This window comes from Peromyscus leucopus, chromosome 2 (assembly GCF_004664715.2).
Source record: "Peromyscus leucopus breed LL Stock chromosome 2, UCI_PerLeu_2.1, whole genome shotgun sequence".
Classification (NCBI taxonomy): domain Eukaryota; kingdom Metazoa; phylum Chordata; class Mammalia; order Rodentia; family Cricetidae; genus Peromyscus; species Peromyscus leucopus.
Window position 1 is genome coordinate 61984831 of NC_051064.1, and position 26636 is coordinate 62011466.

The 26636-nt window shown below is 37.4% G+C and overlaps 1 protein-coding gene across 4 annotated transcripts in view; it reads left to right on the top strand.

The window, feature by feature from the left end:
* The window catches only part of Ptbp3 (polypyrimidine tract binding protein 3), an 82536-nt gene that overhangs the window by 21909 nt on the left and 33991 nt on the right, over nt 1–26636 (top strand). For 3 of the 4 annotated variants that reach the window (XR_005090832.1, XM_037202621.1, XM_028856446.2), the window contains 3 exons: nt 301–385; nt 12587–12756; nt 19591–19737. Coding sequence is in view for 3 of the 4 variants with exons in the window: in XM_028856446.2 (XP_028712279.1) it covers nt 301–385; nt 12587–12756; nt 19591–19737 (402 nt within the window). In the remaining variant the exon portion in view is untranslated. Of the gene's footprint in view, nt 1–299; nt 386–12586; nt 12757–19590; nt 19738–26636 lie in introns of those variants that run through there. The other variant, XM_028856449.2, reaches the window with a different exon arrangement.

Consider the following 26636-nt stretch of genomic DNA (forward strand, 5'->3'; position numbering starts at 1 on the left):
AATGTAGTCTCCTAAATACAGTTTAGTACTTCAGACATAGCATTTTGGGCAATTAGAATTGGTCAGAAGCATTTGCAAAATTATGTTCCCACTGTTTCTCTTTTTCTTTTTTTCCTTTTTTCTTTTGATGACTAGTCTGAGCATCTGCTGTAATTTTTCTTTACCACATAGTTTGCTTCCAACCATCTTTAAAAATATCTTTATATTTAAATAATACTAACTTTTAGTAAATTTATTAGTAAACATAAGCCATTATTTTAAAAATTGCTTTATTAATTGAGCATTAATTTTGCTTTTCAGCGGGGATCTGATGAGCTTCTTTCTCCTGGTGTCATTAACGGACCTTCTACCATGAACAATTCTACTCCTTCTGCAAGTGTGTATGGTAAGTTTTGCCCCTCTCCCCACGTTTTCTTTCTGTGAGCCCCCCCTTTCATTATTTCTTATATGCCACTATTGACAGTAAAAATCTGTGTGAATTTTACTCAGTGAGAAGTGGAAGAGTCAGTTAAGGAAAAAAGATGGTATTTGTTGAAGAAATTTATGAATGAGTCCACCATATTTTAATCTACCAAAAAATTAATCGGAAAGATTTTGTAGGAAGAGGATTTGTTACTATGAACATGTGAACAGAGTGATCTGGGAATTGAGACTAAAGCCAACTTTGTAAAGTTGAACTCACATTGGGTTCATCAGAGAAGAGGCTGGGGAGATATGTATATAGCTTAGTGGGTAAGTCTTGCAGTGCAAGCATGAGGGCCTGATTGGATGGCCAGTACCCATGTCTGTAACCCCAGTGGTGGGGTGTGAGGGATAGAGAGTAGAGAGAATCGTTGGGGCTTGCTAGCCAGCCAGTCTAGCCAAAACAGGGAGCAGCTCTAGGTTTAGTGTGAGACCCTGTCTCAAAAAATAAGGTGAAGAATGATAGAGGAAGAAAACCTCCAAATCACCTTTTGGCCACTATAAGTACATGCATGCCATCAGTTAGCAGAGGGTGAATGCTGGCACTACCTTTCCTTTTTATTCATTCGAGGAGCCTAGCTCATGGAAAGAGACTGCCACATTTACTGAAGTTGGGTCTTCCCACTTCAGTAAAGCCTCTTTCTTTGGAAACCCTTCCTAGATAACACCCAGGGGTTTGTCTCCCAGATGATTCGAGTATCCTAAAGTTGACAGTCAGGATTAACCAGAACACTCAAGAATAACTCGGAAGTGCTGAAAATCTGCAAATGGCCTGACTTACCCTTGAAGTTTTTGTGTGTGGGATATATTTGCCTTTGTTTTTAGGGCTCTTAGGTGTTGCATGTGAGGTACAGACAGGCTTGAGCACCATTACTGAAAGTTTCACTATCCTTCTCAGGAGTGATCTAACTCCCCAGAGTTGTCTCCTCCTGGAATTCCAGTTGAACTTGTATAGGACCAGCACACCTACATGTCTTGCTTGGTTTTAGCTTCTCATATATTTTGTCATTTCTTTCTCCTTAAGAAAATGCTGTTTTGGATAATTAGAGTACTTTTCTTTTTTCTTTTTCTTTTTTTTTTTTTTTTTTTTTTTTTGGTTTTTCGAGACAGGGTTTCTCTGTGTAGCTATGCGCCTTTCCTGGGACTCACTTGGTAGCCCAGGCTGGCCTCGAACTCACAGAGATCTGCCTGGCTCTGCCTCCCGAGTGCTGGGATTAAAGGGTGGCGCACGCCTTTAATCCTAGAGTACTTTTCTGATTCACTCATTTGGCCTTCTCCGTTTGCTGAGCAAGCATGAGGGGCCTGACTTATTAAATTGCCAGTACCCAGGTAAAGGCTAGTCACTGCCCATCTCTATAACCCTGGTGTGAGGGATGAATGGAGAACCCTTGGGGCTCCATTGGGTATTTTGGAGTTTTATAGTTTTCATTTCTCTATACCTGCCTGCCTGCTTGCCCGCCCGCCCGCCCGCTCATCCGTCTATTCAGCCATCCATCTATCTTTGGCCAAGGGGTGAGGGTATGTTGTTAGGAATCTAATCTAGTCCTTGCAAATGCTGGGCAGGCCCTACTCATCCAGCCATGTTTGATTCATGCACCTCCTAGATTGTCCTGTAGATTGTCGGAGCACTGTGTCCAGGAAGGTGAGAGGGGGTGGGTGTGGTATGAGTGTGGGTGTGTTGTTAAATTAACAGTACCTTGATTTTCCTTATGATTTCCACTTGGTAATAATGTAGAATAAACTTTTTTTTTTTTCATGCTGGGAAGTAGACCCAAGACCTTTCATATATTAGAATGAAGTTGCATTTCTAGAACCAAAGAAACCTCTAAAACAATGATAATTTAATTCTTGGTAATAGCCCAAACCCAAGTGTGTTCAAGCTTGTGATTGTTTTCTGCCTCTGCATCCAGAATGCTTCTGGTGTTACAGGCATTTGCTACCATTACTCACTTGAACAATGAATGTGACTCACAACTCCCTGTAACTCCAGTTTCTTTCATAGGCACCAACATATTCGTGACATGCACACGCACATCCGCTCACACGCACGAACGCGCGCACGCACGCAATTAGCAGATTACTACAAAAAAGTCACAGGAGTAGACTTTGATGCTTTCTTAAGATGCTTATGTAATTTTTTTTCTTTTTAAAAAAGGTTTATTTATTTATTTATTTATTATGTATACAGTGTTCTGCCTACATGCATGCTTGCAGGCCAGAAGAGGGTACCAGATCTCATTACAGGTGGTTGTGAGCCACCATGTGGTTGCTGGGAATTGAACTCAGGACCTCTGGAAGAACAGCCAGTGCTCTTAACCGCTGAGCCATCTCTCCAGCCCACTTACGTAATTTTTCAATGACACAGCATGAAGTCTTACCTTGCACCGAAGTGAGAGCTAATTATACTGACTTGCTGAGTGATCTTTTTTTCTTTTTCTTCAGTAGAATCAGAAAAATTTTGTAGCTAATCTGAATATCAATTTTAAAATACTTTAAGAAGTCTGGGGAGGCTGGGTGGTGGTGGTACATGCCTTTAATCTCAGCACTTTAAGAAGTCTGGGGAGGCAGAGGCAGAGGATCTCTGTGAGTTCAAGGTCAGCCTGGTCTACAGAGTGAGTTCCAGGACAGGCTCCAAAGCTATACAGAGAAACCCTATCTTGAGGGAGGAAAAAATATAGGGAAAACTCATTTCTATTGGTAGACTATAGTTTCCTTGTTTGAAAACAGGAACTAGGCTTGCACCAGACCTCTTGCAAGTACATAGCTGTCTCATAAAATTTTTGCCAGGTGTGGACCACAGTGATAGGCTGATGACGATGGCTGTGATTAACCAGAAAGACAGAAGAAAGCTGAAGTAGAGGGTTTCTTACATACACTGGGGTAGCTACAGAGGCTCAGCTTCCGAAAGGTCTGTACCACTGGGAGGAGGGAAGCCTTTCACAGCAGTTGAGGGGCAGGTTATTTAGTCTAACTTCATGGACCGTTTCCATGGGGTCCAGAGCTGAGGCAAGAGCCACATCCGAAGGGACAGACTAGCTTTCTGCCCTTGTTAACTATTAAGCTTTACAGCACTAGTTGTCTCTGGAGACTGATCTTTGGGGGTCAGGTGCCAAGATTCTTGGGTGTTTGTGTAAGACAGCACAGGTCGCTAGAGAAGGCTCCAAGCAGCTGGATTTTGATTGTTAAATGTGGAGACTGAAGGATTTGTTTTTGGCGTTTTTTGTCTCTATGATTTTCAGTAAGAATAGTGTTCTTACCTTGAGTATGTGGCACCAATATTTTCATTTTAGTATTACCTCAAAACGTTTTTTATCTTAGCCAGGACTCAGGAAGCTGAGGCAGGAGGATTTTGAATTCAGTGACAGCAAGTGCCTAGGCCAGCCTTCACTACAAAATTCTATCCTACCTCAAAGTGATGATAGTAACAATTTTTACCTTTAATGTTGAACTTCTAAAACTGAATTTAAATATATTAGGTGGAATTACTCTTCTAATGTTAAGTTGGATTCCACTGAAAGAATTCAGAAGTGTGCCAGTATTGCATAATAGTTGCTTTCCTAAAGTTAGTAAATGATGACAAAATTGAACAGTTAACAGTTTGCTAATGGAGTTGCTAACTGTCTCTTTATGGCATATACAGGAAAAGCTGCATGTGAAATTAAGGAAAATTGTGAATTGATTCATTGCAAGATATTAAACAGAATAGTGATAAAGTTATATTTTATGTGTAATTTGCCCATGAAAGGGTGTATGTGTGAGGGAAAGAGTGATTGAAAGCTGTTAGAAAAAGCTAACTATTCCTCCTTACTCATCTTCTACTGTATCTGCTGCTTTTAAATCAAAGGCTCTGTATGTTGTCCCTGAATTTGTAAAGATGTCCGTCTTTCCTTGATTAACTTTCAGATTTAACTGCTCTGTCTAAATGAGTAGATGAGACTGTAGCAGAAGCCTGTGGCTAAGGAATTCAGTCTATAAATACCATTCTGGCTTTTTTAGGTACAACTAACAATATAGACAGATATATTTAAAATGAAGAGTTTTATGTTGCCTGAGGATATTGGAACATTGGTGCCAAGTTATGACTTCCCGAGGCATCTTGGGACCTATGGTTATTCTAAATGTTGTTAATGTTCTTTTCAAATCTCATCCTCTGTGGGCTGCTGAGGTGCTCGGGAGGGAAAGGTACTTGCTGCCAAGCCAGGTTTTACATGTGGAAGGAGAGACCTGACCTCTGTTGTCCTTTGACTTCACAGGTCTGCTGTGACACAAACATGTCTGCACATGCACACATGTGTACACACAAGATCAGTAAATAAAATGTACCTAAAAAGAACAGAAACCTTTCTTTCTTGTAGCTACATATCCTGTAAGAGATTTAAATTATGAAGCTCAGTTCTAAAACAAAGAATATCTCTTCCTATAAGCTTTACCTGTAAAACAGACTTGAAGAGATTTTTATTCAACTTACTTTAAATTTATGTTACTATAATATACTGGTTTCACTGGTGTGTGTGTGTGTGTGTGTGTGTGTGTGTGTGTGTGTGTGTGTGTGTGTACACAGGGCAATGTTTTTTATTTGGCAACTTGAACATGGTTCTGTGCTGTTAAGGTTTTTTCTTTTATGCCTTCTAATAATTATGAAAAAGAATTCCATACTTCATGAATTCTACTATCCCTTTAAATATAGTTGTATAAACTAATGGCAGAAACTGTGATACTATTTTTTCTTATTCTTGTTTTTATTTCAGCCTATTGTTACTCAGATTAAAAAGCTACTTTCAAAATCTTCCTTTTGGTTAGAGGTGGTTTTGACTATAAGTAGTATTATATGGGACCTGCGGGGCATCTCTGTATACTGTTTTTCTTTTTCCCTACTGCTTGGAGGAGTTCTGTCTTCTGTCTGAGATTTTAAGGATGAGGATTACATTTTAGCAAGAGACAAAACCTAAAGTCTTGAGGCACTCATAGTGTTGTATGTTGCTATTAACTAAATATATAATACTAACTTCACAAGTAAAATGTTAAATGAAAGCCAGTGTATGTTACATGATTGAGTCGTTTATGTAATATTTAAAAACACAAAAATACTAATCTGTTGTGAGAAATCAAGCTAGTGATATACTTGGAAGTTAAATGTAAATGGAAAGAGGAAAGAAAGACTCAAGTATATATAACACTTGTGTGTTTCTGTGTGAGTGAATGCTGTTGTGTGTGGGTGTCTCAGGATACCAGTAGAGGGTGTTGGATCTCTTAGAACTGGGGTTGTAGGTGGTCATCAGCCACCTACCTGGTGTGGATGCTGGGAATTGAACTCAGATCCTCTGGGAAGAGCATCAACGAGGTTTTAACCTCTGAGCTGTCTTTCCAGCCCAGTGTTTGGCTGCTGATTATGTAGTCCATTTATTTATGGAGCTATGATAATAGTTATACTAAAATTCATTATATGACTCCAGTGTAAAACGAAAGCTATAGGGAAATACTTTGATTGATACAATTATGAATTCTAACATGTACACAAGATGAACACAGTATGTACATGGTTGAATGTGTATGTGATTAAGATTCTTAGTGGTCCCTATGATGTCTGTTTTCCTTTCAAAACAATTCTCAAATTATTACTAGACTTGCATATAAGAATAAAAATCCAATTTCCTTCTCCTCCTTGAAACTGGAAGGTCAATAGAAAAAGAAGATTGACAAGGATGAAGTTCAGCTTTACCTTTCCTTTTACCTCTCCACTAGGGAAGGGAATGATGGTGATTGTGGTGGTTTGACTAAGAATGCCTCAGTAGGGCCATATATCTGAAGGCTTAGTCATCAGGGAGTGGTATACTTGAGAAGGATTAGAGGTGTGGCCTTGTTGGAGGAAGTGTACCTCTGGGAGGGTTGGGGTAGGGTGGGGGGTCCGGAAGCCCAAGCCAGACTCTGTCAGTCTGTCTCTCAGCCAGTGGATCAAGGATGTAGCGCTCACCTACTTCTCCCGAATCATGTTGTGCTACCATGTTCTCAGCCATAATGATAATGAACTAAACCTCTGGAACTGCAAGCAAGCCCTCAGTGAAGTGCTTTATTTTATAAGAGTTGCCTTGGTTGTGGTGTCTCCACAGAATAGAACAGTGACTAAGAAGTGATAGAGTGCTATTTTACATTTTAAGAAAGTAGTCGTAAGTTATGAGAAGATCATGTTAAAAATCTGGTTCCTAATCAAGAAGTCAAATCTCCTGTCCCCTACCCTTATTTCAGAAGATCTAGAAATATTCCCAAGCCTGTAGTTTGGGGTTTGAATTATAGCACTCTCATCTCTATTTTGAGTTAACGTAACATATGAAATAATATGCCCATGATTGGCCTACCTTAATCCATACATACGAGAACAGGTCCAAAACAGGAAGTTATAAAATATGTCACTACAGCAAATAAATGGAGACAAAACCTTATAACAAGTTAATAACATAATTAGGCCTAGATGTGGTGATGCACACCTTTAATCCCAGCACTTGGGAGGCAGAGGCAGGTACATCTCTGTGAGTTTGAGGCCAGCCTGGTCAACAGAGCAAGTTCCAGGACAGCCAGGACTACACAGAGAAACCTTGTTTCGAAAAACAAAAACCAACAAATGAATAAAAATAAAAGCATAATTATAGCTGTAATAAAACAGAAAAAGAAACTAACAAAGTATGATAATGAATTATTACCCAAATCTAGTAATCAAAGGATCAAATAATGGATGAACTTGGGTGTAGCTTATTTTCTATGACGCTTTTTTGAGAAACCACACCCATTCTCTGGGGTATGTCTTACTCTCTTCTGAGCAATTTAGTGTTTAACCATATATTGAAATATCTTTATTAAATCTCAACCCTGCTTAATTAAAAAAGATTTAAAAATCCATTTTCATTACAGTTTAAAATAAGACAAATAACAGTTATAATTTACCACTACCATCTAACTTATTTAGGGGGAGGTGCCAATGAATAATTAACCAATGAGTGAAATAATCTTTGTATTTCTATACCTGAAATTATCTTCATTACAAAGTCTGGAAGACTAATGACATAGCATGTATGAGGTTCTGGGTGCCATACCCAGAATCACAAAAGCAGCAGCACACTAACAGTACATGTCTAGTAACAAATACAGATGGAAAAATAGTAATGTCTAAATGAACTTAAACATGGTAGTACTTACCTATGGTCCTCTAACACAGGAGGCTCATAACGAGCTGAAGGCACAAAATGTGTTCCAGGCCAAACAGATCAACAAAGTGAGACCTCGTCTCAGTTCCCGCCTCCAGAAAACTAAAATTTATGTGCATATGACAATGTTAGAAAGAAGTTACTTGACAGTTTGTCATTTGTGTAAGAAACTAGCAGTTGGAGAAGTAGCCTAGTCATAAAGTACTTGTCTCATAAATATTTTAATCCCACATAAAAAACTGAGAGCATGCTTGTAACACCACCTCGATGTGGTGAGACTGGAGAACTGCTGGCATTGGTGGCCATCTGTTCCAGCCTAACTGAGGAGCTAATTTAAATCAGTGAGACCCTCTCTTCTCAGAGCGGTGGACATCGTCCTGAGGATGGCACCCAGTGTTGGTTTCATTCATACATGTGGATCTGAGCACAAACATGAAAGAAAAATACTAACTGCAAAGGAAACATGCGATGGTGACGGTATTCTGTCTCAAGTTTGGTACTTATAATACAGATACATAGATCTGTCAGATCATCAAAATCTGTATTGCTTGACATTTCTTTAGTTTTGTGGTGGACACACAAGATTGGTTTCATTCTTTGAGACAATATTTCCCTGAGTAGCCCAGGATGACCTCAGCATCTACAGTACTGGGTTATAGGGGTGTGCCACTGAATCCACTTAGGATACAATAATAATAATAAATAACAACAACAACACCCTGAGCATTGTGGCTGGAGAATGACTTGGCAGTTAATGTTGTTGCTCTTTCAGAGGACCTGAATTCAGTTCCCAGTACCTACATCAGGAGGCTCCCAATTGGCCAGTAACTAACAATTGTAGAGGTTCCAATGCTGCTCCCTTTTGGCCTTTACAGGTACCTGCACACACATGTGGCATACACATGAATAATGAAATTCAAAACAAAATAAGACCTGGCAGGGTGGCTCTCACCCTCTAATTCTCAAACTTGTGAGGTGAGGCTAGAAAGATGGGTGAATATCAGGCTTGCCTGGGTTTGATAAAGAAACTGTTTCCAAACAAGGGTTGGGGAATATAACATTATAGTAAAGTATTTGCATAGCATTTTCAAGGCCCTGGGTTTACTCTCTACCACTGCCAAATAAACAGATAAGTAAACAAAGTATAGACACTTCCACATACATGATATTTGATAATTTTTAGTGTTTACTTAGTGAAATACACCATTTGTAAAAACTGTATATTACTATTTCCATATTGTTTGTTAATACCATATTCTGTTTATTTATTGCATGTGTGTGGGGGAGTGTGTGCCGTGGTGCATTCAGAGGACAACTTTCAAGACTGTTCTCTCCTTTCACCTTGTGGTTTCTGCGAATCATGCTTGGGTCATCTAGTTTGTTAATAGGTACCCATTGAGCCATCTTGCAGGAGCAGCCCTACTTTGGCTTTTCATGTTCACATGTTTGTTTATGAACATTTCTGCAACTTCAGTTTTTTTTGTTTTGTTTTTTTGTTTGTTTTTTCGAGACAGGGTTTCTCTGTGTAGTTTTGATTCCTATCCTGGATCTCCCACTGTAGACCAGGCTAGCCTCGAACTCACAGAGATCCACCTGGCTCTGCCTACTGAGTGCTGAGATTAAAGGTGTGCGCCACTACTGCCTGGCATAACTTCAGATTTTTTATTAATCAAGTCTTTTAAAGATAGTCTTTTCTTTTTCTGAAGTAAGACTTTTAAATTTCATAGATAAGATTTTCAATTAGTGTATAGCAGTGTCCTGAACTACTGAAAACATCAAGAAAGAAAATTAGAATCATTTGACACCAAATAGTAGAAACAATGTAATTTCTAGGTTGAAAAGTTTTGTTTTATTTTTAAAGAAAAACCAGATATGCAGTGGATTACTTTGTACTAGAAATTGTGCCAGGCATTTAAAAGATGCTGAAAGTTAAGATGATTTAGTTTTATAATTTCCCTGTTATCATATTTATGGAAAAATTTGAGGTATAGTAAGTAACAAGTAGTCTGTCCAGAACGGAACATCTGATTGAACAGCTGACCAAGTGCCCTTTCCCTTCTCTTTTTTTTGCCCTTTCTTTTCCTTAATGGTGACCATGTATTTTTATCATGCAGAACAGTTACTTATGTAAAAATGCTTGTTTATAACTGCTTGTGTCTTGGTAAAGTTTGCCATGTTAGATCTGTTGATAGTGCAATGCAGTGGGAGTTCAAATAATTGCTCGCTTCTAGCATTCAGTTTTTCAAACACAGGAAACCTCTGTCAAAAAAAAAAACAAAAAAACAACGTCCTTTTTTAAATTTTAGTTTTGATTTACCTATTTTATATGTATGATTGTTTTGCTTCCATGTGTGTCTGTGCACCATGTGTATACCTGATGTTCAAGCTGGTTAGAAGATGGCATTGGATTCCCTGGAACTGGAGTTGTGGATGGATGCTTGTGAGCCATTATGTGGGTGCTGAGAATCAAACCCAGGTCTTTTACAAGAGCAATAAATGTTCTTCACCTCTAAGCCATCTCTCCAGCCCCAGAAACAACCTTAGTGTTCCTTTATTACGTTTACCCTATTCAGGATGAGCTTACAGTAGCTCCATGCCTTGAGCAATTTCTTCAAGTACTTAATGCCATGGTGGTCATTAGTGTTGAGCTCTCTAGGTCACAGAGCATGCCCTTGCTCAGCTTCTGTCTGAATGGCAGGTGTTTGGAGTTTAAGTCTACTAACAATATTGCAGAACTACCACCGTTTGTTATTCATATATGTAAACCTGCTCATCTGCCCACTCTCCTGCTCTCCTTCCCCCCCACCCCCCGGAAAATTAACAGTGTCTGTTGAATTTTCTTGCCCTTTTCTAGGAGCGCCAAAATACTTTAGAGATTTTTGTGGTTAAAAACTGTCTTTAGAGTTAGACCTTAATTTTTATATTTATGGAACTAAATTAAGTCAGTTTAGGTGAAAAAGTTTTAAAATAAGGAACTAAAGGTTATTTTGGTTATTTGGAAGTCTGTCAGGTTTCTTCGAGCTAGGTATTAACATGATAGACTTTTGGTTAGGTTGTCATATTAAATTCTGAGGACATGGGTGGGGATCCATAGGAAAGGAGATCGAAAAGGGATAAGGTCAGAAGTGCTGTTGGTGATATTTAGAGTGGAAATGAAAGAAATCAGAATTGAATTTTGAGAGACAAGGCTGTGTTTCTTGATGTAGTAGTTAATTCACCAGTAAATATGTCAGTGCCTATTTGTTGGAAAATTTGGGAGCAAGTGTTGTGTGTATGTTAGGATTATAGGTAGTATGTTTTCATTAGTGTTTAGGGACAAGATATTAGGGGTTTGGCAAAACTATTTTTCTGTCAATATTGGCAAATATATTAATAATTAAAGCAGAATAATGAAACTTTTACTTTTAATAATTATATTCAGCCTGTCTTCATTCTCTTCTTAGAAGAAAAATATTTCTGAATTTCATATGCATAAACTTGAGTAATCATTATAGGCAGGTTAATCCTAGTTAGTAAGATTTAAATAAAATCTGGCTATGTGCTGGGATATGAGTTTACTTTTGCAACAGCCATTCTGAAATTTCAGGTCAGAACAGCACTCTTGTGAACATGCTGTACTGTAGATGGAAGATCTGTAGTTTGAAGTATGTAAAGGGTATTGGAAAATGTGGATTTCAACCAGGCTCTGCTTAGTATTACCGAGTAGGATTATCATAAGAACACAAAATTTAGCTAGTAAAGATAGAGTGATAAAACCTATATTGCCTGGGAAATACACTAACATTTGACATGTAACTCATCTATATCTCCTTGGTTGTGTTAGATACAAAAGGTATATTATAATCTTTCCTAAAATTTATTGTTTTAATTATTTTTTACTTAGTAGTACAAGGAATTGGAAAAGGGTCTGTAAAAATATATTAGTGGGGTTGGAGATATTGCTGAATTTTTTTTGAAGATTTAATTTATTTATTATCTATACAGTGTTCTGTCTGCATGTATGCTTGCAGACCAGAAGAGGATGCCAGATCTCACTACAGATGGTTGTGAGCCACCATGTGGTTGCTGGGAATTGAACTCAGGACCTCTGGAAGAGCAGCCAGTGCTCTTCACCTCTGAGCCATCTCTCTAGCCCGATCTTGCTGAATTGTTGAGAGCACTTGGTGCTGTTGCAGAACACTCAGGTTCAGTTTTCAGCACCCATAGGGCAGCCTAAAACTCTGTAATGTTAGCACCAGGGACACCAGTACCCATTTCTGGTTCCTTGGGTACCAGACATGTGGATTGTACATACATGTGTGCAGGAAAAATGCTCTTCCCCATAAAAATAAACTTACATGTATGAGACATTCTGAATATTGTTCTGAACATTGATTTAGAGGTATAGTCATACCTCAGTTAATGATTGGCGTGCATCTTGCCTGTTTTGTCATTAGTAAGTAAACATCCTAGTGTGTGCTTACATTTATTTACTACACACTTAGTTTACATACACACATATGGTATATGTAGTTTAGCCCGTGCCCCAGCCTGCAAGTCTCTACAGATTGTCACTGTATTGAATACTGTAGGTATTTGTAGTTAGTTCTGTGTATCTAAACATAGAAAAGGTAGACTTGACTTGAGTGCTTACTTCATGAAGGTGGTATATATGACTCTTTATGAAGTAATATACTTCATTTATCCTAATACTTTTCCTTAAAAAAATCAGATAACAATTAAAAAAATTTAATGGCCATGGTTAAAAGCCAAAAGTGGTTCATCAAGAGGTAGTTGGTTTTATTTTCTATTCATATTCTTATCAACCCCATAGCTCCATGAATTTCAAATCTAATATACTAGAAGGTCAAGTGTGACAATTCAGTTAAATGCAGTATGTCAACCCAAATTAGTTTCAGTAATTAAAAAAAAAATCTTATGTTTTTTAGCTAATGGGAATGACAACAAGAAATTTAAAGGAGATAGACCTCCCTGTTCGCCTTCCCGTGTTCTCCATCTTCGCAAAATTCCATGTGATGTCACCGAAGCAGAGGTCATATCATTAGGTCTACCATTTGGCAAAGTAACTAATCTTTTGATGTTGAAAGGAAAAAGCCAGGTATGTAATATTTAAAGATCAACACTGAGTGATTATCTTCTGGGTGGTAGTATTTCAGATAATTTTTATTTTCCTGAACTTAAAAATTAACGAGTTGATTTGAGACAGGGTCTTTCTTTGTTGCTCTGGCTGGTATCAAATTCATAAGCTCCAGTGACCTTTCTGAAGTTCAGCCCTCCAAGTATCTAGGACCTCAGAAGTGTATGTCACCATGTAGCTTAGCTTTTCTTACTATCCATGACCACAAATTAGTTTTTAAGTAGATTTTTTCCCCTTTGTTTGACAATAGGCAAAAATTAACACAAGAAACAGGAGTATTTCTTTGCTATTGACTTGGGATCATTTTCTTAAGCCCTATTTTCTATTTTACTTAATGTTTTCTATTATAGGATGGTTCTTAAACATATTCTGTAATTACTGATAGAGAAGTTATAATTATGCTTTGTTTGTCCAAATAAAGACCAGTTAAGTTTTCCATACTATGCAGTTATCACTATAAGCTAAAGATCTAATTGGCTTTTACATGGGATTCAAGTGTTGGGAACAGCTAGGCATACTGGCACACACCTTTAATCCCAGGACTAGAGGAGCAGAGGCAGGTGAATCTCTGTGTGAATTCAAGGCCAGCCTAATCTACATAGTGAGTTCCAGACAGCCAGGGCTGTGTAGAGAGACCCTGTCACAAAACCAGAACCAACAACAGTAACAATAAAAAGAGTTGGGAGATATCTCATTCAGTAAAATAGACTTAAATATTTAGCTATACATTTTTTTAAAGGCTAGAGATTTAGCTCAGCAGTTAAGAGCACTTGCTACTCATGCAGAAGACCTAGGTTCAGTTTCTAGCACCAGGGGATCTGACACGCTCTCCTAATTCTATGGGCACTAGACACACACTTGGTGCACATATATACAGGCAGGCATACATGCACAAAAATCTAATTGTTTTAATGGATTGGTTTACAGTAGGCCAGTTTTCTTGTAAGAGCTAATTCTCCTTTTTTAAAAAAACTGATTGCTGTGAGTCTTTCACTCTGGTCTGTTGTAACCTGTTGCCTTAGGCCAGACTAAACCAATGTCATGTCCCTCATTTCATAAAATCATTGAATACTGTGTATATTCTAGTTGTAGAATTATCATGTAACTTCTTTAATAATTTGAGAGACAGAAGAAAAGCTTCATTGTACAAATGAGTTTTTACATTCAGTTATTTTTAAGATTTTATTACCTTTTTTATTGTTTTTTTTGTGAGTTCCATACATGTTTTGATCATATTCACCCCCTCTCTTCCAACTCTTCTCATATCCCCTTCTCTTTCCTACCCACCAAACTGGTTGTTTGTTTTTGTTTTCCTCCTCACCTTTCAGAACAAATTTTAATGGATGCATGCAAATATACAATTTGTATGTATGAATGGGATACTAATTGATGTTTTAATTTGTGAGTATATCATGTAATGTTTAAATCAGATTCAAAACATCTGGAACATTCTTTCTTCTTCCTCAGCCCCCCTCCCCCCCCTTTTTTTGGTAAGGACAGGTAAAGGGAGCAGTGTCAGGGATTGACCTTAGGGTTTTGCTTGTGCTTGTAAAAGTACTTTACCTTTGAGCTACAACTGACAATATTATTTATTTCTTTGTGGTAAAACCATTTAAAATCCTGTTCTCTAGCCTTTTAATTATGTAGTATATTATCATTATCTTTACCCCCCCCCTTTTTTTTTTCTTCCAGTTTTTCAAAACCAGGGTTTCTCTCTGCCTTGGCTGTCCTGGAACTTACTATGTTGACCAAGTAAACTAACAGATCTGCCTGCCTCTGCCTCACAAGTGCTGGGATTAAAGGTGTGAGCTACCACCCGATTTATTATTATTTTCTTTAATGATGTACTGAGAGAAAGCACAATCAAATTTTTTTACTCCTATCTAAGGATAGCTTAGGCTCATTGATCAACTTTGGGAAAGTCTTTTGTCTCACTCGTTTTTTCCCAGCCTCTGGTACCTACTACTCTGTGCTTAACTTGTGTGAGATCAGTATTTTAAAAGAGTCTACGAATGAATAAGATAATGCAATGCTTATCTTTTGTTTTTAAGCATAGTTTACTGAATACAACAATCTCCAGTTCCATCTATTTTGTCAAAAATGACAGTTTTTTTGTGTCCCCCCCCCATGGCCGAATCATTTCATTGTATACAGGTAACACCTTTATATATTCATTGGTCGATAAGCACTTGAGTTAGTTGTTCTGTGTTTTGGCTGCTGTGAGTACTAATGGAATAAATATGGGAGTATAGATGTCTCTGTGACCCTCTGGTTTTGTTGCTTTTGAATAATACCCAGTAATGGATTGCTAGATCATAGGTTAGCTGTATTTAGTTTTTTTTATAAAAAAAAAAATCTCTTTACTGCATGCATAATAGCTACATCAATTTATGTTCCCACTAGCAGTACAAACAAGGCTTTTTTTTTTTTTTTTTTTTTTTTTTTGAGTCCAGGTTGGCCTTGAACTCAGATCCTCCTGCTTCTGCCTCATGATTCCTGGTATTAATGGTACATACCATCATGCCTTGCCCTCCCCTTAGTATTTTGATAATAGTCATTCTGTTATCAAACAGCTAATTGTAAGTTTGATTTTTATTTTCCTGATTAGTGGAATTGTGTATTTTTTTTTTTTTTAAACAACTGTTGACCATTTGTTTGTTTTCTTTGGGAAAAAAAAATCTGTGTAGGTCTTTTATCTGTCCCCTACCCACCAAGGACAGGGTCAAACTAACCTTTCACCTTTTCTTCTTGAGGAACCTCTTGCTTTCACCTCCTACCTTCTGGAACTACAGCATGTACAATACTAGTGCTCTAACTCTTGAACTGTGGCGCCCTCGCCTTATAGCTGTGTACAGACAGGCCCAGCTCTATTACCTGGTTTTTAAAATAGAATTGTTTTTTAGTTTTGTAGTTGAATATTTGGAATTCCTTATCTATTCTGGATAATAACCCCTAATCAGATACATAGTTTGCACATATTTTCTCCCATATAGTGTATTTCTTTCATATATATCTCTGTGTCTCTTTGTCTCCTCTCCACCTCTTCATCAAAAACCAAACCAAAACAACAACACAAAAGTTGGATTTTTCAGTGTTTCTGAAACAGTTTTTCTTAAGGTGAATAGGAAGCTTCATTTTCTGATACCTAACAAAATGTAGTACCTTCTTGTTCCAACTCAGACCCTAGTAGAAAAAATTTCCTTAATACATTTTTGGTTGTCCTGAAAATCTTGTATACCCAGCATTGTAATGAAGAAGATATCAAATCTAGGTCTTAGGAATTTTGTAGCACATTGTAATGTGTTACCTGTTTCTTCTGCTTTTCTTGAGCAGTTCCATTTATAAATAATTCGGACATGACACTGGATAATGCCTGATTGAGTTCATTTTGTTTAATAAACAACATCCCTATTTAATTTAGATGAAGTCACTAAGAATTAGAGACATCAAGTAGTATTCTGTAGTATTCAATCTGTGCTTACATATTTCTTGGAATTGGTACGTGGCTATCACTGAAATCATTGTCTCTGCTACTAAAAATTGTATGGGTTGTATGTTCATATCTAAGATTGTCTGTGAAAGGCAGTCTGCATGCAAGCCCGCAGCTTCCCTTTGTGTTTACTGTTGATTCTGTAAGTTAACCATAGCTGTTGTGTTTTAGTTTGGTCATGGAGCTCTTTAGAAATACATTTCACCAAGAGATTGTGATGCCATTGGAAACACTTGCGAAGGTGGAATGTTAGGGAGAGAGTTGGTGGTAGTTTCATCAGCTTTCTCCCTGGGTAGTACTTTGGATTATAACTTTCAGATTATGAAAGTAGAATTCTTTACCAGTTATTTTGAAAAAACATCAGTAATACCTTGTCTGGATTCCATATGGAAAGTTTATTTTTGTTTTTAAGATTTATGTGTATGTGTGTTTTGCCTGCACTCACATATGTGCACCTTGTACATACCTAGTACTCATGGAGGTCAGAAGAGGGTGATGGATCACTTGGGAGTAGAGTTAGAATTCTGAGCTGCCAAGTGGTACTGGGAATCAGACCTGGGAACAGATCAGCCAGTGTTCTTCAGTTTGTTTATTCTGAGACCAAGGGCTCTCTTTTGTGGAGAACAGGCTGGCTTGAAATTCATGGAGATACATCTGCCTCTGCCTCCCAAGTGCTGGGATTAATGTCTGCCACCCTGCCCGGCTGCCACCAGTGTTCTTAATCAGGCTGGCCTTGAACTCACAGAGTTTTTACCTCCTAAATTCTGGAATTAAAGGCGTTCACTACCATGTCTGGCTTACTCAACATTTTAATAATTTATATTACCAATACCTATTATAGATGCTTATGTTAATTTTTGATCAGTTTTTTTTTGCATAAATTTGAGATACTCTTACAGGTAGTTCTGAGTGCTCAGTATGGTTGGTATGTTTATATTCTTTTTCATCAGCCATTAAAAAAGACAAACCTTGATTCACTAAAAGTTTGTGTGGTGACACATACCTTTGATCCCAGCACTCAGGAGGCCAAGGCAGGGGATTTCTGAGTTCAAGGATAGCCTGGTCTATATAGTAAGTTCAAAGACAGACAGGTATATATAGAGAGACCCTGCCTTCCCCAACAACAACAAAACGAAGAAAATTGTATTGCTGTTTTAATCCTATCACAGAAATCCCGGCAGTCTGCATAGCTAGAATCAATGCATAGGATAAGATCTAAATGTTAAGAGGCTTCTTCCATTCCTGCTTTCCCATGCTGTCTCTCCCGCCTTGTATTAGTACAGTGATTATAGGCACCAACTGTCACTTGAACGATTCATCAGTATTGAATTCACGTAGGAAGTTCCTATATTTCTCTATTTCAGTAATTGATCCTTTGCATCTTATTTTAAAAATAGTCTTTATTTGGAGGGTTTGAAACTATTTTATTTTCTAGTATCTCCAGGTCTTTTGTGAAATATGGTTATATTTGTGTTTATGTGCTATAAATGTGTACATGTGTGTTTTTAAGAATCCCTCAACACTTATATCTAAGCCCCAGGAGCATTAGCTAAAATAATGTGAGTTTCTGCTAAGGCGTGGATGATGATAGGGTGGTGGATAAGGTAGTAAGTATATGTTCAAAAAGATTTCTTCACAGGAGCAAAGATGGATAAGTGGATATGGAACATAGGAAGCTCTTGGTGTACCTTAAATTAATGCTGTCTGCTGACAATGTATACTTGATTTCTCATTGTGGTCTACAATTTTAAGTCTTATGAAGTTCTTATCATAAATCTTAAATTGGGAAACCTTTAAGTAATTAAAAGTATTTCACATGTATAAAGAAAAAATTCACAAGTAGAGAATTTTTTTTTTTTTGGAAATGTGATATTACCCAGTCCTGTTCTTTGCTGGTAATAGTTCAAAGTGCTATGTGAAGGTAGGTAGGGGTGTGTGTGTGTGTGTGTGTGTGTGTGTGTGTGTGTGTGTGTGTGTACATATATGTACACATATACATAATATACAAATGTGTAAACACAATGTTTATGTGCATACAGTGCGTATAAACATAATGTAGATATATATAAAACAAAATACTTTATATAGATTTATATGTAGCTTTTGTTTTAAAGTATACAGGATGAGTGTTGGTTAGAAGCATAATTGAAAAGTGAGAAAAACTGAATGTGTGGTATGGAGAGATGGCTTAGTGGTTAAGAGCACTGACTGCTCTTCTAGAAGATCTGGGTTGGGTTCCCATCACCCAACATAGGTTAACAAATAAAGCTCCATCAGCCTATGGCAGGGAATAATGGGAACAACGTATACTCACAGCATACAGAGAGACATCCCACAGCAGATAGCTGCATATTTTAACAGAGGAAACTGAGGCGCAGAGGTGTCTGACCAAGTTACTGTAGGTAGGTGGAGATTTAAATCAAGTTTTTACTCAGGCCATGACATTTCTTATTCCCTGCTATCAGATCAGATTGGTTGGCTCCTTGTTGGCAGTGTTTAAGATGATAGGAACTCTGACTGAAAAAGGAATGTTCCATTTCATTTGTAGAAGAAGAGCAAATTATTATGCCCAGATCCTATTTAAGAATTTAGGCAGAGTAGTACTTTTCCACCAACTGTCCCCCTTTCCTGCCCTCTAACAGGTTTTTCAACTTTTCTTGTTTGTTTAAAACAGAAAACAGGGTCTCACTATGCTCTGTACCAGGCTGTCCCAGAACTCAGAGAGTCTCTCACCTCTGCTCCCAGTACTGGGGTTAAGGTGTTCACCACCACACTCACACTTGGACTTTTGTTTTTAACACCTTTATATGCCCCATTGAATGAAATTCTATTATCTCTTTTGTGTACTCTAGCAATTTAGCCCCAAGATTTTAACAACAACAACAAAACCCATTAAATCAGAGCTCCTGAAAGTATTTATTTGTAATGGTGATGCAAACATTTATTTTTACCTTTGTAACTATTTTTAGGCATTTGAAGAAACAGAAGTGAGAAAAAAAAAACAAAATAATTATCAACTGGCATTTTCCCAAATTGTGTCCATCTGCCCCCCCCCCCAATGTACATACAGGGTTTCTTTGTATAACAATTCTAGCTCACTTTGTAGGCCAGCTGGCTTTGAACTAACTCATGGAGATCTCTTGCTTGAGTGCTGGGATTAAAGGTGTGTGGGCTTCGAAAACTCATATTGAACCCAGTTTTCCAAATTTATTCCATCCTCTTAGGAATAATGTCATGTATGGTAAGAAAGCAGGAGTTTAGACCAGTATACAATAATTCTTAACCATCTTTTGTGTTTATTGCAGGCCTTTTTAGAAATGGCTTCTGAAGAAGCTGCTGTTACTATGGTAAATTATTACACTCCTGTTACTCCTCATCTACGAAGTCAGCCTGTTTATATCCAGTATTCCAATCACCGAGAACTTAAGACTGACAATCTGCCTAATCAGGCTGTAAGTATTATAGGCAACTATAAGAATAATTATAGAAACGTGGTATCATAACTTAAAATTAATTTTCTATACTTTAGAGAAGAACTACCATATATTCATTTAAGTGCAATTTATTATAATTGAGTATATAATTTGTTCTTAAAGACTTAATAAATAAAAACAGTTTTGTTTGGAAAAGTTGGAAGTATGACATTAGAAATGACACTTATTGGGGTCACATTCTTGTAATCCGAGCAATAGGAAGCTAGACTATACAGGAAGACTCTCAAAAAAAGCAAGAAGTAACATTTTCCCCCCTCAAAACTATTTTCACTGCTGTGGGATGTCTTTCTGTACACTGTAAATATGTGTTGTCCCCATTGGTTAATAAATAAGCTGCTTTGGTGGCTCTTTGTCTAAGAGTAGGGCCTGTGCGATTTCCCTCTTCCAGTTTAGCATTTCTATTGGTGTTGTCCTTGTTCAGGTCTTGGCTTAGGCAGCCACATGTTGATGTAGGTATCCTGGATGTGGCTTCCCAGTCATTTCTAGGAGATAGCATCTCATAGCAGACTTCTTGTCCTCTGGCTCTTACAATTTCTTCCCTTTCCCCCCATGATGTTCCCTGAGCTTTGGATTCAGGGGTTGTGTTATAAATGTATTGGGGGGGGCGCTGGCTGGGCACCTGACCATCAGTTGGTCTCTGCATTTTGACCAGTTATGGTTTTCTGTAATGATCTCCTGTCTGCTGCAAAGTGAAGGCTGTTTGATGAAAGGTCATCTGTGGGTAGTTTTTTTTCCAGTCAGGTGCTCCCAAATAAACACACTGAGGCTTATAGTATTTATAAATGCTCAGCCAATAGCTCAGACTTGTTACTAGCTAACTCTTACATTTAAATTAACCCATATTTCTTATCTATACTTTGCCACGTAGCTTGGTACCTTTTCTCATTACAGCATGCTCATATTGCCTCTCCCTACAAACTTGGTACCTTTTCTCAGTACAGCATGCTCATCTTGCCTCTCCCTATGACTCTTAATTTTGCCCTTCTTTACCCCAGCATCCTCAGTTTGGCTCTCCTACATAACCTCCTGTTCAGTTATTGGCCAGTTAGCTTCTTTATTGAACCAATCTAAGTGACAAATTTTTACAGAGTACAAAAGGATTGTTCCACAGTATGTGGGTATAAGCATAAATATTTAGAATGTAAGATTTTTTTAATATAAAGAGAATTTTGCATGTATTCTTGATCTAGGACAAGAATTCTCCAACTTTTTACTTGAGTTGAGAGATTATTATGGGAACAGCATTTGTAAATGTATTAAATTAGTATTTTCTACATTAATACAGGAACATTTCCTGCACATAATCCTTATTTTAGTACATAATGACATATAATAAACTGATGCAGTATTTGATATTGTTTAATTGAACAGACTTTTTATTAATCACCACTCATTCTCTTTTCCTTTCTTGGTGATCAAATTTAGAGCCTTAAGCATGCTAAAGAGGAGCTGTACTAATGAGTGATAGCTCGGACTATTTTCTTCAACGAAAATTGAAGTTTATAGATCACAAATAAGAAGCCTGCTCATGGTTAAACATTTGAGCAATCTAGAAAAATATGGAGAAAAAAAGCAAGCATCTATTTGACCAGGATAATTGGTGCTAATGTTTTCCTATATATTCTTTTGTTGCGGTATCTGTGTATGTAACTGTACACAGATGGAATTCTGGTGTGTGAAGTGCTTTCATTTTTACTCTGTAACAATATTTTGTGGATGTTGTTCTATAGCACGAAACATAGAGCCACTTTTGGGTTTTCAGTGACTGCTTGTTATTCCCATAATAGAAGATCTATAATTTGTCCAGGTTTTTGATAAGCATTGAAATGTTTTTCCTGTTTTATGGTTTTACTAATAATTTTACTGCAACAGTATACGTTTTGGCACACTTGGAGCCTTATCATATTAGAGCCTGTTTCTAACAGTGAAATTCTTGGGTTCAAGCATATCCATGTTTTAATCATCTGTTCCTGATTGCTTTCTTTACTGAATATTAAATAATTGTATCTTATTGATAAACTCTTACTTAATAATTCATAACAATTTGCAGTAGTTTTTAGAGTCATTTCCTTTAACTTAAAAAAAACAGTGTGTGTGTGTGCACGCGCGCGTGTGCATGTGCGATATGTTCATGTTTGTACATCGTAGTGTGGGCACAGATGTGTGGCTTTTCTGTTTAGAGGTCAGAGGACAACTCTGGGCATCATTCTTTGCCTTCCACCGTGTTTGAGACTCTGTTATTTGACACTGAACTCCAGGTTGGCTGGCCCTTGAGTCTGAGCATTCTGTCCTCACCTCCCATCTCCTGGAGGAGCGAGCACAGGGATACCTATGGCAGTGCTGAGAGGTTTTCCACACCTTGAGTCTGTGAGCATTCTGTCCTCACCTCCATCTCCTGGAGGAGCGCAGGGATACCTATGGCAGTGCTGAGAGGTTTTCCACGCCTTCCCTGGACTCAGACTCAGGTCCTCCTGCTTGCATTGCAGCAGATGCTTTAACTGGTGATCCGTTTCTCCTGTCCTCCTCTCACTTTCTAGATTGTAAGAGACACATAACAAATTGTTTTTCCCCTGAGACAGGGTTTCTCTGTGTAGCTTTGGTGCCTGGGTCTCGCTCTGTAGACCAGGCTGGCCTCGAACTCACAGAGATCTGCCTGCCTCTGTCTCCCCAGTGCTGGGACTAAAAGTGTGTGCCACCACCGCCTGGCCACATAACAGATTTTTAATGGTTGTTCAGGACAACCATGACTCATTCATCTTTGGAACTTTTTCACTGTTTTGAACTGAAAATTTCTATCTTAAATAAGAACTTTCAAGCCGGGCGTTGGTGGCGCACGCCTTTAATCCCAGCACTCGGGAGGCAGAGCCAGGCGGATCTCTGTGAGTTCGAGGCCAGCCTGGGCTACCAAGTGAGCTCCAGGAAAGGCGCAAAGCTACGCAGAGAAACCCTGTCTCGAAAAAACAAAAAAACAAAAAAACAAAAAAAAAAAAAAAAAAAAGAACTTTCCAGTTTCTTCTTTTGGCCTCTGTCAACTACCATTCTACTTTCAGACTATGACTTTATGTTTAGATATTTTTTTTATTCATTTAGTAACATTCCTTAAGATTATCTTGTCTTTCCATACCATGCTCCAGTACAGTGTACCAAGATTTAAATGAAATAAAATTTCTTAGAATATTGTTAAAATGTATTTATTTATTTTGTTGATGGTGTATCTATGAATGTACACCACATGGGTGTGTGGTGCCCATGGAGATCAGAAGAAGAAAGCATCCGGTTGCTTGGAACTTAAGCTATGGTAGTTGTGAGCCACGATGTGGGTATGACAAGCTCAACCCATGTCCTCTGCAAGAACAACAAGTGCTCTCAGCAGCTCAGCCAACTCTCCAGCCTCTCTTCCAATACTTTTGATCGCTTTGGGTTTGATATTCAAGTCTTTGTTCTCTTGTTGGTTTCTTTGTTTGTTTGTTTTGAAGAATAAAAATGGAGCTTTATTCTTTCTTATGGCAAGATAAGTTTCTTTTTGATTACTTATTTAATAACCCATTTATTAATCTACTGATGAGAAACTTATCTTAATTTTTCATGCATGCCCTTCCTGCATGCTTACAATATGCATTTATATACACTTGTTAATAAATATATGTTGCATTCGTTGTTCATGAATGCTGCTCACTTGGCATTCACTCCAAGTCTAGTTTGGACCTAACATTTCTATTCCAATCCTGCCTTAGTGATCACTAGAGCTTAATCTGTTGAGGAACAATATACTGTACTGTCTCTTCAGAAATTAACTGATCATATTCTTTATAATTATTTTGTTAAGTCTTGTTTTCTTTTTAATAAATTGGAATTGGGTTGAGTTTTCTAAGTTTGGAAATAACTAACATATTCTTCTCTTATCCTTTATTGCCAGAAGTTCTGTTTTGTTTGTTTTTCTTTTACTCTTTCAGTAGAATTTAAACATTTTCTTCATGTAAGTCATACAGTTTTAGCAATAGTCTGATTCCTAAGGATGTTAGTATAAATTGCCAGAAGAAAAGATAATTTAATAAAAACTTAAAGATTGGATTATGCCAAAGGGAAACAGTGAGAAATCCGAGTTGCTCGGCAACCACGGGCACCCAAATGGCCTAGTTTATTCTTAGATAGCCTTGATTTCTTCCCAGCCCTTTTTTACTTTCACTTTTGTACAATGTTCATTCCAAACTCCACACCAACGTTAAGTCAAAATGGAAAGTACCTGTTTACATGTACTTATAAAAATGTCGAGATTTTTGTTTGTTTTTATTCTGAAAGCCTAGAAGTGGAGAAATTCACATTTCTTCCCTTTTTGGTTCTCTGAGTATCAAGATATACCCCAAAGCATGCATGATACTTGTTCAAGTCCATATGAAGTCAGTGTTTCTCCACATGTAGGTTGCGACCCCTTGATGGGTCGAACTAACATTTTCAAAGGCGTTGTCTAAGACCTTTGGAAAACAGATATTTACATTACAGTTCATAACAGTAGCAAAATTACAGTTATGAAGTAGAAACGAAAATAACTTTTTGGTTGGGGGTCACAACAACACAAAAGACTGTATAAAGGGTCGTAGCATTAGGAAGGTTGAGAACCATTGATATGAAATAGTTTTACCTCCTTGATTTACAGGAGAATCATAATTATTAAATGTAATTGTGAGTCGATGTGAAAAAATGTAATTATGTTGTGAAGTACAAAATTTGAAAACTTTTTACTTTGGAGTTTTTCTTGACCTTGTTAAGTAGTTTATGAATCTGCAGAAATGACTTTGTAAGGATTTTACCTTTAAAATGTTCTCTAAATAATATTAAAATTAAGAGTAAAGACTAGAATATTTACTCTATGCTAGTTTCCTTGTTCTTGACTTTGGAAATGTATTCTTCATATCACACAGATACTTTGTGTTTTATTTATTAAGATAGGGACATACTGTGATGCCCATATGAGGTTGAACTCTCTTTGTAGCCAAGGCTGTCCTCCTACTCCTGTTCTTTTATCAGCTTCTAAGTGCTGGGATTACAAGTATGTGCCACCATGCTCCCTTGGGCATGTTTAAGCTTTATGAGAAATATATCTCCCCAACTTAATAAAGTCCTTGTGCTTGTTTGATTATACTGCTTCTGTGTCCCTTATTAATAGTATAGTCATTCTAGAATTGTTGCCCCAAATTTCTAAAAATCGTCTCCCACAGTAATTTTATTGCATCATAATTTGAAACATCAGAAGCATTTTTATCTTCTCACTTTTTGTTTGCTTAAATGTTTTTGCTTAGTTAAAAATTGCTACTGAGAACTTGGTGTGTGGTATTAATGCATATTTATAATCCCAGCACTGGAAAGACTGAGGCAGGAAGATTTTAGTTCAAAATTGCACTTGGCTTACCATGAAACCCTGTCTCAATTCAAAAGAAAAAGCTCAAAATCTTACAATTATAAAATATATCATATTTTTCACTGCCCCCCACATTTTTAAAATTCAAAAGTTCTTTTCTTTGCTTCTGCTCCTCCCTCCCCCTCCAACTCTTGAACTTTTGATCTTCCAGTTTCAATCCCCTCGGTGCTGGGATTACTGGTACCAGCATACCCCACTTTAAAAGCATATTTTCATTTTCTTGTTAGTTCTTTAGAGAGCACCAGTGCAGACTCTATTGAATGCTCTAGTGATTAGGACATTATGCACCATTGAATCTCATATTTTTCTGCCAAAGAGAAAAAGTGAAGAAAGAACAATAGCAAAACTAGCAGCAGCAAGCACTCACTCGAAATAAAATTAATGGACAATGTAAGTAAAGAATTGAGATGAGATTTGTGTTTAGTTGCACATGCTTTAGGTATTTAATAATTTTTAACGTGAGAGGAATGCTCACTGTGATAATGTCTTTGCCCAGATACTCCAGAGCTGTAATACCCAATGCAGAAGTAATGACCTATTATTTTGCTAATTGTAAAATTCAGCTCCCCAGCTGGGCAGTGGTGGCATATGCCTTTAATCCCAACACTCAGGAGGCAGAGCCAGGCGGATTTCTATGAGTTCGAGGCCAGCCTGGTCTACAGAGCAAGTTCCAGGACAGGCTCCAAAGCTACACTGTCTTTAAACTCTGTCTTTAAAAAAACAAAAATTCAGCTCCTCAGTTATTGTAGCTGATAGCTGTTATATTGAGCAGGGTTAAAATCTAGGCTTTATTACAGAAATCTGTTAGCTGTAGGATAGCACTGATTAATATCTTCCATATTCCTCTTTAACTTGTGTGTATAGAATACAGTTCATACAATATTTGCTCGTTAATTCTAATCTTGTAACTTTTTTTTATTGGTACCCCTCACCCCATACACATCAAATTAAAGATTCAAATGGAAATCTGAGTTAGTTTTCAAACCTATAAAAGCGGCACCACCCTCATTTTCTAGTAAAATCTTACTAAGAATCTCACAGAGGTAGATTGTGATGTTTAAAGCAAGACTGGGGTTCTAGGACCCCACACTATTGGCTATAAGAGAATGAAGTAATGAAACAAACAAAATATTCAGTTAATTCACATGTTGTTCTTAAAGGTGATGTTGCTTTGGGAACTGAACACTGGGTCGTTTTTTGTATTATCTGATATTTAAAAAAAGTCTGTATTATAAAATCACTATTAAAATATTTGTACACTAGCATTTTTGAAAGGATTATGTTCACCTTAGCATATGTAGACATTGGAATTGATAGATTAGTGTGGCCTCTGTACTCATACAGATTTGAGAAGTATTCTGTATATTAAAAAAAAAAAAAGACTATCTAATTTATAAGGAACAAAAGTGTTTAAAATAGACAAAGAACATATTCATAGCCA